At 41.3% G+C, this 17,865-nt stretch overlaps 1 protein-coding gene across 1 annotated transcript in view; it reads right to left on the bottom strand.

Moving 5' to 3' along the window:
- Window positions 1-17,865, bottom strand: part of ENOX1 (ecto-NOX disulfide-thiol exchanger 1) — a 415,538-nt gene that overhangs the window by 42,354 nt on the left and 355,319 nt on the right. The window contains exons 12-13 of the mRNA XM_032781770.1: window positions 10,862-10,969; window positions 5,995-6,051 (exon numbers count right to left, since the gene is read on the bottom strand). Coding sequence (XP_032637661.1) covers window positions 5,995-6,051; window positions 10,862-10,969 — 165 coding nt within the window. The remainder of the gene's footprint in view (window positions 1-5,994; window positions 6,052-10,861; window positions 10,970-17,865) is intronic.

Raw genomic sequence — 17,865 nt, forward strand, 5'->3', positions numbered from 1 at the left:
GCCTCCATTGACTCCTCCCCTCCTTCTGCAGGACTAGCCGCTCGCCTCTTTTTCCTCGCCCTCTCTCCTTCAGCGAGCACCTGCTGTGCTCCATCTTCATTTTCCAACCCAGCAAACCTGTTCCTGAGTTCTATTTCTCCGTCGCTGGCCCGTCTTTTCCTCTGCCTGGTTCTCCTAGTCACATGCTTCCACCGTCCACTTTCCTCACCCAGCAGCTCCTCAGAATTCTTTGGTCCTGCTTCCACCTGCTCGTCTGAGCTTATCCCCTGTGCCTCATCATGTCTGTGTTCCATCAACTGCTCAAACCCCCTTCTAAACTCAGCCAGAGTTTTCACCTGCATCACTTTATGACTTTACCTGACTCCACATCCCTAAAGTTGAAGGAAATAGTAGGAAACAAGTGATTTAATGGCCTGCAGCAAAGAAAACATATTCTTCTTGTACAGTAAAATGTATACATTGTCAAGAGTTAAGTTGAAAGATAGCATTTGTGTTCATCTCAAACAGGCAGAAAAATCAGTTTCTTTGGATTCTTCTACATCAAATGTGTCATTGAAAATAACTTTGTCCATTGAAATGGAAGAGCAGAATACTGAGTCTGATGATCCTGCAAAGAAACAATTTTGATGCCATCATGATCCCGGAAATATAGCTGTTACAATATGTACTCGTTAAGATCTTCCAGCTGATCTTGAAGATCAGCTTCACTTAGGAACTGTCTCTATCTTTGCCATCCCCAAAATAGTAAGGATCATCCAGCGATTACCCTCATAAAACATCTTAAAGGCGAAGACTTGAACTTGATAAGAGATAACATTACCTTCAGTGTAGCACTAAATGAGCAATTTAGTGAAATGGTTGAAATACTTCACCCTGGTATATTCCTCTGGACAGATTTACACTCAAAGGTTCACTACTAATGCTGTAAGTGCAGAAATAGAGGGAGAAAAATAAAGGAAGAACTAAAGGAATCAACATTAATGGATGAAGGTTCGTCAAACATGAAAACTCCACCAATAATGGCTACAAGCATCCAAAGGGAAAAATACATCCCTACTTAATTCCATTGGTTCCCTGCCTGAAGAGAAAACCATAGACTATTGTGTCCATGTTTCTGGAGATGCTAACCAAAGATGCAGAGAAAGCAGAGTAAGATAGGCATTGCTATTTGTTCAGGCAATGAAAACAGAAAAAGAGGATAGAAATTTTCAGGTGTAATCACTCTAACCTTCTGAGATGTCTGTGTTTAGCACACTATTTAAACTTTGGTTGGAAAGCAGTAACACTTAACAGAGTCCTTAGGTGAAATCCTTGCCCAGCTGAGGTCAATGGAAGCATACAGGATTATAGAACGGGAGGCCAAAACCAAGCTAATCAAAACCACCCAAAGTGACCTTTTACACGGCCTCCAAACCAACCTTGGACAGCAGAGTTTCCAGTTCTCTTATTGCTCTAGGCAGCAGGCAGGCTTTCTCCATTTCTCACAGGTCTCAAATAAGGGGAGGAGCAGCTTAACCAAGTTCAAGTGCCTTCAATCAAAGCAACCAAATATATAGCCAGAAAATAAAGCCTTTACAAGGCAGATCAGGCTAATGCCCTGGAGCCTGAAGGTCCCGCAACCCATAGCCACAAGTGTGGCTTCTGGTCCTTTCTCTCTCGCTCAGCTTCTTTTTCCTGCTTATACAGCCCAGCCCCAGGGTGGAGCAGGCACTCCTTGACTGAGCTCAGGTTGCTTGGCTGTAAGTGCTAGACCAGGGATCGGCAACCTTTCAGAAGTGGTGTGCCGAATCTTCATTTATTCACTCTAATTTAAGGTTTCACATGCCAGTAATACATTTTAACATTTTTAGAAGGTCTCTTTCTATAAGTCTGTAATATATAACTAAACTATTGTTGTATGTAAAGTTAATAGGGTTTCAAAATGTTTAAGAAGCTTCATTTAAAATTAAATTAAAATGCAGAGCCCCCTGGACTGGTGGCCAGGACCCAGGCAGTGTGAGTGCCACTGAAAATCAGCTCACGTGCCGCCTTCATCACTCGTTCCATAGGTTGCCTACCCCTGAGCTAGACTGTCCCTTAAAGGGGTATTACACCCTACCACAGGGAGTTTTGCCATTGATTTCAATGGGTCTGGAATTTCATGCCTTAAGTACACTGTGGACATTCGAAAATTCTATCATCAGTCTCACAGTGGTTGTCTGAAATAGGATTGATGCCCCAGCTTCCCGATGTCATTTAATGAACTGTCCCAGGAAGACTATGTCATTGCATTGACATCAGGTATCCTAAGTATGCTGAGTTTCACAGTGCACAGAAACACAATGTCTATCAAAACACAGCACATGTTTTACACAGCAAGAGACTCTACAGCAAGCCAGAAACAACTGAGGAATAAATACAGTACATTGATGTTTCAAATCACGACAGCATGTGTTTTGTGGTTTTTCTTCATAAACCATTTAGTAACCCCTCCACCCTACTTCAGAAAGAAGAAGCATTTTTTTTTCCAAGATGGGACTAGTCCAGTCATGGGAGAACAGAAACATGTTGGAGGAAGGATGAAAATCTGAAATTATAGTTGTACATTGACTTATGGTTTTCTCTTCAATTAAGAGGATGATCTGAATTATATATCACTGTGTCCAACAATGATGGGAAATTAACACATTGCTCTACGCATTGAGCAGCATTAAGAACAATGGACAATCACATCTAAGCCCCCAGAAATGAGTTTTATGTCAGAACACTTCTGTCAGCCCACATAATGGGAGTGCTGAGGTTACTATTAAACTCAAGTCTCCCTCAGGGCCAGGATTTTTGCTCCAGGCACAACATGCACCTTATGTCAGGGCTTTCCTACTACAGAACGCACCACAAGCAAGAATGACACATTCAATGGATTAAAAACCACTTCAAATCATGTGAAATGTGACCAGATGTAACAAATATTACCACATGTACCTGACAAGCCATTCGTGAAATGGCCTCATGACTGTCTGCAGAGTCCTGCACACAAATTATTCTTGCACTGCCCTGGAATAATTGATGCAGCTGATGTGCACAAAAAATCTGTTCTTTCTCTTTAGCTTTGCTTGTGAGTTGCAGTAGCAGTGGGTTTAACATTAACCTTGCCCCAGCCTTTTAAGTAACTGCAATACATGTTGTCTATACTCTTTGGCTCCCAAAAATGTTCTAATTTTTTATTTCAAGAAACAGTAAGATAATGTAAAATACCTATGACATCATTGCCAATGCTACTAGTAGAAAAGGTTCCTTAGGACACAGGAAAATTATTTTTAAAAACTGTAATAGCAATATAGAGAGGACATTCTTGGAGTACAACACTGCAATATACATGCAGCAATCTTCATAAAAGTTGTCACTGTCTTTTTAAAAAAAATCCAGTTTTTACTACTACAGTACAAGGTACAAGTAGCGTATTGTAAGGTGAAAGGTCATATATACTATTTGGAACACAGATAGACATTTTCATGTTTCGTTGCCAATACCTTTCAATCTGGTCCTGAATGTCAGGGCATTTCATTTGCTAAATTCAACTTGTCAACTGTATCAAATATGTACTAATCCTATTATATGCATCACAGTCCACTAATAACCATGCAGGAGCCACTACATCTTTTCCTCTTTGATCACCCCAGATTTAGATACTGGCCAAGGGCAAGAACCACGAACTCTATTGGTAATTAGCTTTGGATGCATTTTGCAAGGAGAAGCACATTAGTATTAAATATTCAGTGTAAATAACATTAATCATTTTTATGGCTTCTGGTTTAGGGATTTTATTAATTTCATTGTTGAGGGTTTATTTTTAGCAATTTTTGAGTTCTATGTAGATGTCAAAAATTGTTTTTTTGGGGGACTTTCCTCTGTGTCTATACTGTAATGAGTAATGTATATTATATATTAGTTGTAAATATAGTAATGAGTAATCTCTCTGTTTCAAATAATACTGTGTTAAAGCGCACTAGGGAATGATTAGTGTGCATGAGCAGGATCTACCTAGACTAATTAATGTGTCACACTTTAGTGTGCTTTAGAAATCATAGCTTCATTACTACTCCATGTAGACAAGCCCTTAGGTACAAAAAACCATTTCCAGGGTTTTTCTGGTATTTACTGGACAAACTCTGATTTAATTTTTATTTGTGTCAGGGCTGTTTTCTCTATGTTTATTGGTTAAAACCTAAAATCGGAAGCCTAATCATATTGTACTCTTTCAAGGGTTCTCAATTCCTGTCCATCAACCATGTCCATTTCTGCAGCAAATACATTTTCACTCTTTCACGATCAGGTATCAAAATAAATTTCTCTATTGCCATTTATATTTGTGTTCCTGAATCTCTCTTATCCTAAGGTGGGACAATTTTACAACCCTGGACTGAATTTGTGGATTGACAAGTGCAGTTGTCTAATTTTCTTCTGAACCATTATCTTAGGAATGGCAGTGACTTCTTTCCTTAGGAGCTGGATCCTGGGACTGGTTCTGCACAGAAGAGGACCTTTGTGTTCATATAGATCCAACATCAAGAGGGAGACCTTTGGGATGTAAATAATCACAATGCACTTCTTTACCCATTGATGCCCCATCACTGTCAGGTGCATATGGGCATCAAGTAGAGGGATAGAAGCAGAGCTAGAGGGAAAATGGAATTTCCCTTCTGAGGGGAATGCTGATCTTCTGAAACATCCTTTCACCCCAAATCAGAACAAAAAGTCAAAATTTTAAAATTTACTTCAAAACAAAAATTCTGAAATGACCTTGTCAGCTGGGTGGCTTGGGCCCTTTAAGAAGGAACAGGTCCAGCCCACCTGTGTCTCATTAGCAGCCTCTGGATAAGGCCAGAGAATGGGCTCCTTGTCCTGATAAGAGCCGGAGGGGAACAGGAAACAGAGAGAGGAAGCTATGGCAGAGATTGCAGAGAGCAGGAAGCTCCTGCAAGAGACCATCCTTGACCACAGGGAAGGGTTTAAGCCTAGAAGCCAGAGTAATAGGGCTGAAGACAGATCATACTCCAGGGGAGCAGATCAAATCTCCAGGCAGGTAGTGCTGAGAATGGCCTGCTAAATCTGGGAAGAGCAGCAGAGAACAGAATCTAATGGAAGTCAGAGGGAGAGAAGCCTGACAACAGAGTTTTGTTTCAGTTTTATGTCAGTAAGTTAGATCCTGGGATAAGGGATACTGTTGGACCAAAGGTCTGTGTTGAGTTTATTAAGGAGCACCGAAGAAGAGAAACTGAGGCATGGTGCTGGAGAGGAAGCCCAGACCACAAGGGAGTGCATAGGAGCTGGCTGCCCTGGTAACAAACCTTATTTAAATATTTCATTTTGACTTTATCAATTTGGCTTTTGTTATATTATAATTCAGGGGTCAGCAACCTTTGTCTTGTGGCTCGCCAGGGTAAGCACCCTGGCGGGCAGGGCCAGTTTGTTTACCTGCCATGTCGGGATGGCAGTGGGAGCTGTGGTTGGCTGAACCTGCCGACTTGGCAGGTAAACAAACTGGCTCAGCCTGCCAGGGTGCTTTCCCTGGTGAGCCGTGTGCCAGAGGTTGCTGACCCCTGTTATAATTAATATACAAGTCAAAACATTTTGACTATATTATACATAAGCAGATATGAAAAATGTTGATAATTTCCTATAGAATTTAAATTAAATATATATGTTCCTGAGAAACATTTTGAGAAGGGAAGAGCACTGGGCACCAGGATACTAAGGCAAAATATTATTCTTACACAAATTGCCATGGTACCGTTAACATCCATAGAGAGCAGGCAGAACTTTGGCGGTTAACATTTCATCCAAATAACCCCACAAAATAAATTGTACAGAACTCAGTTTAACTACCTCAAAATGAAACTTGCTGGGATTTGAACTTGTTGCTGTAGGAAAAGTAGGCATTCAAAACCTGAGCCCTTAAACCAATAAGCCATTCTATAACCTTCAATAATAAAATGTAAATAGAGCTGTACCTACATTTGCCTGAGATTCGTCATGGCCGTTGATCTCTGCTAACTCCTTGGCACTTTTTAACTGCAAAGTTTAAAGAAAGAAACAAAACAAAAAAGCAACAAAACCAAAACAAAAATAAAAAAAAAACCACACAAAGAACATTACTTGAGTATTTCACACAGTTATCTTTGATTTATTTAAAGTAGCATTATATAAAGCTTACAATGAGAAAAACAGATGGAGCATATAATTCTAATGAGTTTTTGCTCAAGCCATTTTGAAACCAACATATTTAAGGCTTGATAAGTTTAGTCAGGGGGCAGTAAGGAAAATAATAAGACTGGATCATTATTTTTTAAATAATAAGATTAGAAAACAGTTTCAAGGCATAAAAAATGTACAAAATTGGCTCTCAAGAAGAATAAATGATTTCATTTCCCATTCTTGTTGCTATTAATTTAAGCTTTGCAGTGTTTGCAAGTTGCCACTAGCTAAATAGTGTTGGCTTATGATTACTTTTGAAGGACATATTCTGAGCTGTTTAAAATGTCAGAGTGCTCCTGTATATTGCCTTCTTGAGGAAGTATACAGACAACTGACACGGCTCCTGAGTATGATGGAGGAGGAAGAGATGTGGAACTCATTTATTTAGCTATCGGGAGGAAGGACTAGGAAGACACTGCCAATTTCACTAGATCTGAAGCAAAACTTTTTTTTTCTTAAAGTGAATGAGATTTATAATAGAAATTCAGGATTACTTCATGGGAGATTATAAAATAGTCACTATCAGAAGATTTAAGAAATTACCTAACGATATTTTGGGCCAAATTTTCCAAGATATCTGCACATCCAATCTACGGATGAACCCAAACAGACAAGTATGCACCACTGCAACCTTCACATGCTTGCATGAACTGGGGATTTAAGCATGCAGAACAAAGTGCATTTGCACTTAGGTTTGTGTATTTCTTTAAAAAATGTAGGTCTTTATTCTAACCTATTCAAAATGAGAGTGGGGGAGTAAACAGCTCTTTCTGCTGTATGCCTTTGTTTCAACCTGTTTTTACTAAGGAAGTAGCAGTTGTTATAAGAGATATCTTTTCTGCCTAACACGAATCTTTATTGTGTGAGAACAACCCTAAAATTGTGGTAAAAATGGACACCAGTACGTTTGATTCAGAACAGATGCTATTTATAGTTAGAGCAGTCCAATGCATTCCATACGAATGTGGCACTACCATGAAATGACAAGCAACCAGAGCTGGCCTTAGGGAAAATGGCAGCCTGGGTGAACTTGTATTTTGGAGCACCTTGCCCCCACTGCCTCCTCATCCATCTTCCACATTGCCCCTGGCTCCCCACCTAGCCACCCTGGCCTCTGCTGCCTCTGTGGACACCCCAGCCATTCCCCCCATCATTCCTGGCCCCTGCTGCCTACCCCAGACCCCCCTCATTCCCCCATCACCCTTGGCCCCCTCTGCCTCCCCATCCATCCCCTCACCCATCCGCCCTGACTTCCACAGAGTCCCAATCCATCCCCCCACCACCCCGGTCCCCATTTACCTCCCCATCTATCCCCCCCATTTCCTCTGGTCCCCACTGCCTCCCTGGGCTCCCCACTCCCCATCCTCCTTTCCCTCCCCCATTGCCCTGAGCTCCCTTCTGCAGCCTCAGACCCCAGGCTCACCCTGCTCCTTGCCTCTTGACCACAGTGCTCCCCTAACTATGGCACCCTGAGCGTTTTCCCACATCATCCACCCATAAGGCCAGCCTTGCAAGCAACTCTGTAAAACCACAACACTGCACAAATGGTCACTAGGAGGCGATGGTGTGAACAGTTGATTCCTCTCGGAGATCAAGAAAATCACTTCCACAAAGCCCCAAAGTTATGAAGTTTTATATTAAATTATATTCTGTGGTAACTCATAAGTTAGTAATTTCAATCCTGATTCTGCATCTCTTAATGACACAAGTCATCCTTACTCAAGCAGTCCTGTTGAGTACTGGTGGACTCCCTCACATGAGTAAGAGGTCAGAAGAGCAGGCTCTTGTCTTGTTGTTTAAGATAACCTGCTCATTGCTCAAAATAAAAAGGCAAAAGAGGTTAGCTAATTTCAAATGTTTACTTACCTTTACCCCCTCCTTCTTCAGGTTCACCAAGTGCAGCCACCCTACAATCACTGGCTATTACTTGTGTTGGGCGGCATGTATTCTACTGATGATGACTTCAGATTCACCACTAAACTACACTCTCACTCTGCTAGAGATTGGAATCTGCCTCTAGGTAAATGTATATACTAGACTTTTCCCCCGGAAAAACTTTCCAGCCCATGACCACCACTGGTAAGTTTCATAGAAGGTAACTCTTGTGTCGCCACAGCATTGGCAGTTGTGGACATTTTCACCTCTCTGCCATTTGCTCTAAGCAGGGTTGGACAAAACAGAGGATAAAATGCTAGTGGCCACTGGTGCCTTGTCTACACTGGAACTCCCACCATTGCACTGGGGGTAGCGATAGTAGAAAATGTTAAAGGAAAAATGCCTAGATGCAGACACACAAAGGGTAACATCCTTTTTTTCCAATTTTTGTTTGTTTGTTTAAATTATATTCTTATCTTATATCCTAAATGGTATAAAATAGTAACAGAAACCTCTGAAAAACATACAATATTGGAAAAAACAGGAGCTGCCCTACCCCAGAGGCAGGCTCTATCGCTGTTCAATGGCAAGTGTGGTTACCAGCAAAGAGCATGCGGATGCATCACACTGAACTAGAGCCAGCAACTGCCAAGGGGCTACCCTTCCTGCAGGGGCGGCTCTAGGGATTTTGCCGCCCCAAGCACGGCAGGAAGGCTGCCTCCGGCAGTTTGCCAGCGGAGGGTCCGCTAGTCCCACAGCTTCGGTGGACCTCCCACAAGCCTGCGGGAGGTCCGCCGAAGCCGCGGGACCAGCGGACCCTCCGCAGGCAAGCCGTCGGAGGCAGCCTGCCTGCCGCCCTCACAGCATCGGCAGAGTGCCCCCCGCGGCTTGCCGCCCCAAGCACGTGCTTGGTGTGCTGGGGCCTGGAGCCGCCCCTGCCTTCATGAACCTGAAAGGAAAGGAGAAGGGTTACCACATTAGCAGTATACTGAAATGCCCATGGGGTTTTTTTGGGAGGGGGGCATTTGTTCTACAGGATCATTCACATTCTACAGGTAATCTATGTGTAAAAATATACAGATCAAAGCCCAGCTGGATCAAAATTCTGCACTAAGAACTTTGGTTTCTGTGGCACTTCAGTGCAACAGGCTGGAAATTCTGCCTCAGCTTTAAATTAACTTTTAAAAATAGTGGGTTTTGCTGAATGTAATACAAAAATTTATAATACAATCAATCCATTAACCCCTATGCTTTTATTTTGATGTTAAATGTTCACATTTATTTGACTCTGCCCCTGATTTTCAATATTCAGCATGTCACAGATATTTGCAATGAAAACATGTAGTTGCACTATGGTGGTTGTCAGACTGTAAGATCTTCCTATATGTTTTATAATATTTTGAGTGCTATAGTAAAAAATATTTTTAAACAGTATTTTATAATGCTGTCCTTTTAATGTTACTAACATATGGTAAAATTGAGACCTAAAATACCCTATATATATATACTTATGTTTCCTATATAGTATATAGATCCTGCAGGTCCCTCAGCCCATTTCTCATCTGAAGTTTTAGATGCCAAAAAAATTGTAATCAAATCCATTCTTCCTCATATGCTTTTGTCTAAGATGGCATTATATCAGTTCACATTTAGAAAGTTATCTTTGCAACTGTAAGCGCTAGAATTTTTTTAAAGTGAAAACTTTATTTTGCAGAATCTGGATTGTCAGATTATAAAGTATATTTGTGCCAACTGCATCTGACGACAAGTCCAATGTGCATAACTTTAAAAATATGTAAACATTCAAACATTCAGAAGGATTTTTTAAAATTGTGAAAACCATTGGCTTTTTGAATCCTTGCCATCTAAATAATTTATGTCATACACTTCTGAATTTTTTTTACTAGATTACATTAATCAATCAAAAAAACCGTCCACTGTCTACTTCAGCTAAAAACTATGGAGTGGTGACTACTGTCTCCACAATCAAATTGTTGACACACAACATTTATTTGTATACTCTGTGTGTGTGGACGACACAGTATTTCATCTCCAGTACTACACAAACAGGCACAGATCTTCCTTTGCTGTGAAACGATCCATCTTGCCCTGCATATTAGACACTATTTTTCAAATACACTTATCAATGTCATACAGCACTTCAGTATCAATGAAAGCAAAAATGAAACGATCAGATCTGCAGAGTATATAAAAGGTTTGCTTCTCACCACAGTTAGATAAGTGCACTGATGCACTGGAGATTTTTTTTTACGTCATCATGATTCAGTCCTTTGTATACATGTGTCTGCATGAATAATACAGGAGATGCTAAACTCATTTTCCCCACTACTAGTCTTAAAAGAAATGGCTGGCTTTTTTTGAAATATGTTTGCTTTGCTGGTATATTGAACTCTCCCAAAATTCATTTGTTTTCAGATAGAAAACATTCACACATCACTGGTATCTGTGTGGAGGAACATAACAGAAAATGTTATACAAGATGTGAGATTAAATATCTGATATTGCAAAACTGACAGAGTTCAATTTCACTTTGACAAAGTTTCCCCAAACTATACTATCAATTAACTTCAACTAAACTTTGTATATGTTCATTAGATCACACACAGGTCACATAAGATCATATACTGATTAGAATGAAGTCAATGGCCAAACTTTCACTGATTTCAAAGGTGCAGAATCACGTCCTCCGGCGCAGTCCTAAATAAGGATTATGCTCAATGTAAGCACTCACCTGCTCCTGAAGAACTTTAAGCCTAGCTTGTGTATGTGTTTGTTCTTCTTTTGCTTGCTCCAGTTCAGATTTTTTGTTATTTAATTCTTCCTGTATACTCAGCAATTGCTGGGTAGGTGAAAAAAGTGTGATTAGTACCATCAGAATCTGAGCACTCTTAAATATTGTAAATCCTCACTGCAAGCACCATGTTTCACATTATTTCTATATTTATTATTGTTACTAAGTCTGTTGTGTCTAAGTTGAACAAGATGTAAATTACTTCCATCTGGATTTCCTTCCACTGCAGTACAACACAAGGAATGCATTTGTAAATGTGCTGTTAAGCTATTTGTTACACTAAAGCACAAACACTTGGTAGAGTATATCATCCACAGAAGGACTGTCACATCCATCTGAACAACAACCTCATTTGTAGAAATATATGCTGTGGTTTTAACAATACTAGGGTAAACACAACAGTACATGCATAATTCACAAGCACAGCCCTTTACTCTAATTAGTCACTGGCCCAAAGCCATTTCATTCAACGCAAAGCAATATTCTGGAAAGCATTTGCACTTAGTTGCCAAGAAGACTAAACATTTCGTTTCTTCTCATTTTATGATGGTGATGTGTTATTAGATCAGCAAGATGGATGCCCTACAATCAATGCAGCAGCCAAGAAAACTGCTGATGTGATCTGTCAAAACACAAAATGATGACCAAAAGGTTATTTTTCTGCAGAGAATTTCTGAAACAAAGAGACTTTTTCAAGGGTCTGGCTCCCCTCATCCTATCCAGTTGTAAGTCATGAACAGACACTGGGACTTGCCAGGAACTAGATTGCCTAGTCACTAGATTCAATTAATTCTGAAACTGGTTATGTATTTCTGTATAGAGAGGACAAGTACTAGACCAGGGTAGGCAACCTATGGCACATGCGCTGAAGGCAGCACGCAAGCTGATTTTCAGTGGCACTCACACTGCCCAGGTCCTGGTCACCGGTCTGGGGGATTCTGCATTTTGATTTAATTTTAAATTAATCTTATTAAACAATTTAAAAAAACCTTATTTAATTTACATACAATAGTTTCGTTATATATTATAGACTTATAGAAAGAGACCTTCTAAAAATGTTAAAATGTATTACTGGCACGCGAAACTTTAAATTAGAGTGAATAAATCAGGGATCGGCAACCTCTGGCACGTGGCTCACCAGGGTAAGCACCCTGGCGGACCGGGCTAGTTTGTTTACCAGCCGCGTCAGTAGGTTTGGCGGACTGAACCTGGGCGTGGTTCGCCGTCCCAGGCCAATGGGGGTGGTGGGAAGTTGTGACCAGCACGTCCCTTGCCCACGCTGCTTCCTGCGCCCCCATTGGCCTGGGGCGGTGAACCACGGCCACGTTCAGTCCGCCAAACCTACTGATGCTGCAGGTAAACAAACTGGCCCGGTCCGTCAGGGTGCTTATCCTGGAGAGCCATGTGCCAGAGGTTGCCGACCCCTGGAATAAATGAAGACTCAGCACACCACTTCTGAAAGGTTGTCGACTCCTGTACTAGACCTTGCTAACTAGCAAGTAAATACAATCAAGAGATTACAAACTGGTTTAGTATCTCTCCTTTTAGTAATCAGGCAAGGAAAATTTATTTGCTGTGAAAACATGCTACTTTGATTACTATTTTTTAAAAGAGAGTGTAAGTGAACAATTGCATTAGTAGAAAGAAACTTCAGTTACTGATGTTACACAAAGTAAATATTTAAGGCTTAATTTACCCAGGTGGTTAGTACCCATAACTCTCTGACTTTAGCTAATGCTGTGGGTGTTTAGCAGGCCCTTTTAGTGCGCAAATTTTATATCATGTAGTTAGCAGTACTAAGCATCAAAGTTTCTTCTTCAGTGCTGTGTGAAACCTGCTTTTAGATCTGCGTGGAAAGCATCAGGCTTGAGTAGGGATTGATACAGAATTCCTGATGTGGATGACTACCAGCTGGATGGATTAATTCAATGTTTTAAAGGTCTCTAACACTGCCATTACACACACACACCATTTTCCAATTAATTGTGCTCATTTTCCAGGGCGATTTAGAAAATCCAGAGCATCGTATTCCATCGAACTACGTATAGCCACATGAAACCAAACAAATAATAATCATCATTTATGAAACAGAATGTCCCGTTTCTTAACATGCTAAATAGCTTACACATTTATACAAATTGGGCCATGACATATATCTAGACTGATTGACAAAGTTTGCATAGCAAGTGGAAGCAAATATCAAAAATGGTTTCAGTCCCATTGGTTCCTGGGCCAGACAGGCTACATAAACTTCTTCCTATGAACACTCCCAGACTTTTCAACCTCCCATGGCATTGCTGGGTCACCACAGCTAGATGGAAGTAAATTTTGATAAATCACCTTTTTACATTTGTGACTGCAATCCAAACTATAGCTAGGTTGCTTTAGTGCAGTGGTTCCCAAACTGTGGGCGACGTTCCCCTAGTGGGGCACGGAGAAATGTCCAAGGGGACATGGTGGGGCTCAGGCTAGACTCCATGGCAGGGCGGGGAGGGAGTGCCACCCAGCCCCGCTGTGCCCCCAGCTCCGCTCCAGCTGCATCTCTGACCCCAATCCCCCAGCCGCAGCTGCTGCCCTGGCTCCAGCTGTGACTTGACCACTGACTCTCAGCCCCCACTCTCAGCCACCAGCCCTTGTTTCTGGTCCCTGGCCCAGCCAGTAAAGGATGGATGGTGCTCACTTAATGAGCAGCTATTTGATATTTGGTTTATCCTGCTCCCAGCCAGGGGTGGATATGGACACATTTCATTCCTGGTAAGCAGGGAACCCAAGAGGAAAAGTTTGGGCACCACTGCTTTAGTGGCTTCTCATTTCTAGGTTCTTTTGAAGCCTTGAAGCTATATATGTTTTAAGAATAACCAGCAGAAAATGCATCTGGGTCTGCTGAGTGTTCTGAGGCAGCTAATAAAGGTACCATAAACTTGCTGTGGTGAGAACATGGAGAAGGTGAGCACCTAGTCAACCTGTACATCACTGTTATTAAATATACACATTCATTACAGCTGCTTGGGAATTTGCTATCGGAACATTTTTCTGTCAGAAAGTACCAATTCTGCAGGGCAATGTCAAAATTCCAATGAAAATCAGGCAGGTTTCTGACAGAGCCCTTCCTGCCAGCTTACCACCCCTCTATCTCCATCTGGTGAGCTGCTGGGGAGCCTGGACTTCCTGATTCCTCAGTAGCCTGCTTGGTGGACTGAGTGGCATCTGAGAGCCTAAAAGACTTGGGAGCCCCAGCTTCCAGGCTTCTCAGTAGCTTGGTTCCCTGCTTGGCTGGCTTCCTGGGCTGCTTTCCTAGAAGATTTGTTTGTTGCCATCTTGTGAAAAATTGTGAACTTTCTTTTTCTTTTCTCTATAGGAAAAGAAGTTTTCATAATCTCAGAATTTTTCATAGAATGGAAAATCCTGTTTTCGCTTGGCTCTAGTCCTTACATATTACAACGAATAACTATGCTAAAGAAACATTATTAGGGTTGCAAAGTCAAGTCCTCCAAAGTTAGGAAATGCCAGAATGGAGGTTTCCTGTGCAACCTTAATTCAATCCTCATGTGTATACAGATTACGGCACACTCTAACTACATCAGGACATTTTTTCCCCAGAGGACCCCTGTCTCACTCTGCGTAAAGGATGGATGGTGCTCACTTAATGAGCAGCTATTTGATATTTGATTTATCCTCACTGTTCAATGTGTAGCCATATGACTTATTTACCTCACACTATTCAAACTCTGCTCTGAAAGCAGAATTATCCATTTCCTCATGGGCTTTTTCATGGTGCTCATCACTACAGATGTGAGTGCTCCACAGACATTAATGGATTTATTTTCACAACACCCCTGAAAGGTCAGGGTGTAATATTATCCCCATTTTACAGACAGGGAATAGAGGCACAGATTAAGAGAAAAAATGTCCACCCATTTTTGGGTGCCTGAGATGCTTCCTGGGGGCATCTTACAACCACCTGACCTTAGCGTAAGGAAGCCTTGTCTGTGCCTGCTGTGGGTCAACTCCCATACTCCACTGGGCATAGGCAACACAGGCCCTCCTCTCTCGGTTTTGCAGGTCCCACTGTCACTCTACAGATGAGCAACAGGCACACCCCATTCCTTGAATCCTCTGAGCATCTCCCTGGAGCGTCCAGCCCCTGGTCCACTGGATATTCATACTGAGTACAGATTTGCTGCTTCCAAATAAACAGTAAACCCCAACGTTCCAGTCCACCCCAAATCACCCCCATGCTTAACACACAGAACTTAGAGATAAGTTTGTAATTAAATCAAGCATAAATTTATTTAACAAAACATGGAGATTCAAGTAGTAGCAAGTAGAAGTATTGGAAACAAATGGTTACCTATGAAATAATAACATGCATTTTAGAGCATAGACTTAATCCACAAGATACTCTCACATCTTATAGAGTATTGCTCAACCAAAATCCTCGCTTTACAGGCTGGCTATGACCTTCTTTCCATGACATGCTGTCAGATTGCCTGAGTGAAAGATTCTGTGTGTTTCCTTGCACCCCAAGATATACCATAACAATCTTTCTTCATAAGCAGGACATCCCTCTGCAGTTCGTTCACCCTGAAATTTTTCTCTTTTGTAGATTTTGCAATCTTTCATTCCACCCTGGCTTAGAATGCAAATAAGCATATATTTGTGAGGCATATAAAACACAAATGACCAGACAGGCAGATAGGGGTCTGTTAACTTGAAAATGTTCCTTTCAGGCAGCAGGTATGATAAATCCTGGTGACCTGCCATAACTCCAAGACCGTAAGAATACAATTTTTAGTATAGATACAGAAGTCTTTAAGTATTATCTGTACATACAGTCCCAATGATTACAATGACCAAACAGGCTGCTGGCTCTCAGTACAGACCTCACATGCCACACATCGGTTAACTATTATGCACATATCTGACCAGGGAGATCCTTTTAAAATCCTATGCACACCATTTGCCCTCTGCCAGTTGGCATCATAGGGTCCCTGGTCACAGTTCACTGTTTGAGAAGCATAGGGCCTTATTTTCTTTTTGCAGTATTGACACTATATATGATCGACGCACAGTTCCCATTGACTTTGGATGCAGCTGTGAGTACTCGGCAGTTCTGCAAATCAGATTCCAAGCTGTGCACCCAGTAAATGAAGAACACACAGTTAGTGACACTGTCTGACAAGTTTGGAGTACATGACTTATTCAGTAGGAGCCCTGTGCTAGAATCCAATTCTCCAGTGTGACATTCAGCTGCATAACCATAACACCATCCTTTCTCTTCCTGAAATCAGCTGTCTCATTCATTACACACCTTCCGACGAGAGCTGGGTGAAAGTTTTTGGCTGAAAATTCTTTTAATCAAAAAATGCAGATCCAGGTCACTTGAAACATTTTCTGAATTCATAGTGAATTTGCTGAATTCTTTTGGCTGAACACAAAGAATGTCTGAAAAAACTCCAAATGTGTTGCTTCAACATTTTTCCATTTGAAGTCACTTTTTGTTTAGAATTTTATGTAAAAAACCTTGCAAATAAGACGTTTTCTTTTGCTTTAAACAAAACATTTAGTTTGACACAAAATTAAATTATTTTAAAACTTTTTTTTCAGCTTTGGAATGCTAGATTTTCCAATCTTAATGTTCTTTTAATGTAGTTTTTTTCTGTGTAATTTCTTTTTTAATTTACTGACTACAGAATTCATCATGTTGCATCATATTGATGCCAACACAGGTCATCAGTATGGTAGGATCTTGCAGATCCACTACATCAATCTCTACCACTTGAGCCAATGGAATAACTGATAGAAGTAGCAGGTTGTCATTCTCTGTGTGGACCCAGCACTAGAGGGTGTGGATGAGACATGCAGTTTGCCAGTGGGTTTCACAGATATTTTCTGACAGCAGAGGAATACTGGGACTCAGGAATCTTGGATTCTTTTCTATGCTTTGGAAGAGAGTGTGTTCTACAGCAGTGGTTCTCAAAACCAGTCTGCCACTTATTCAGGAAAAGCCCCTGGTGGGCCAGGCCGGTTTGTTTACCTGCTGCATCTGCAAGTTCAGACAATCGTGACTCCCACTGGCCACAGTTCGCCGTCCTAGGCCAATGGGGGCTGCTGGAAGTGGCGCGGGCTGAGGGATGTGCTGGCCACTGCTTCCTGCAGCCCCCACTGGCCTAGGACGGCGAACTGTGGCCAGTGGGAGTCACGATTGTCTGAACTTGCAGATGCAGCAGGTAAACAAACCGGCCTGGCCCACCAGGGGCTTTTCCTGAATAAGTGGCAGACTGGTTTTGAGAACCACTGTTCTAGAGTGCACAGGTGTCAAAAAAGGTTGTCAGAACTTTTTTAATTTTGCAAAACAACCCATTTTCCTCTAGCCTCATTCTCAGAAAAGGTTAAACTGTTTTGACTGAAATTTTCTAAAATAATTCAACCTAAGGCAAAACACTCAGCATTCAAAATTTCAGCCTAAACAGTTGAAGTTTGGCAAAGTGATAAGCAACTGAAAACAGGGCCTGATAATGGGAAGGGCCAGGCAACCTTAATAATGTAACGTGGTGTTACCAGCCCTGCGTAAAATTATCAGTCATTTCATGAAGGTCCCAAGCAACTATGACAAAATAACAGTATTTAATTATTTTGAATTATTTTGCTTATCAAATTATTATGCTTATTAAAAATTGACATATAGATATTTCTTCTGCTCTTCAGTTTAATGTACAATTGCATTAACTTAAGGTAAAACTGGAATCCTTTTGTGTTTTTGTTTGTATTGCCTGTTCCTGGTATCTCCATTTCTCCTGCCCCTCTGACAGTCCCAATCCCCCAATTGTCTGATTCTCTGTTTACACTCACGTTATCTCCTCCTGCCCTGTCTCAATGCTCATTATGCCCCGCCCTAAATTCACAGATTCCAAGACTAGAAGGGACCATTGTGATCATCTAGT

Source organism: Chelonoidis abingdonii, chromosome 1 (assembly GCF_003597395.2).
Source record: "Chelonoidis abingdonii isolate Lonesome George chromosome 1, CheloAbing_2.0, whole genome shotgun sequence".
NCBI classification, from domain to species: Eukaryota; Metazoa; Chordata; order Testudines; family Testudinidae; genus Chelonoidis; species Chelonoidis abingdonii.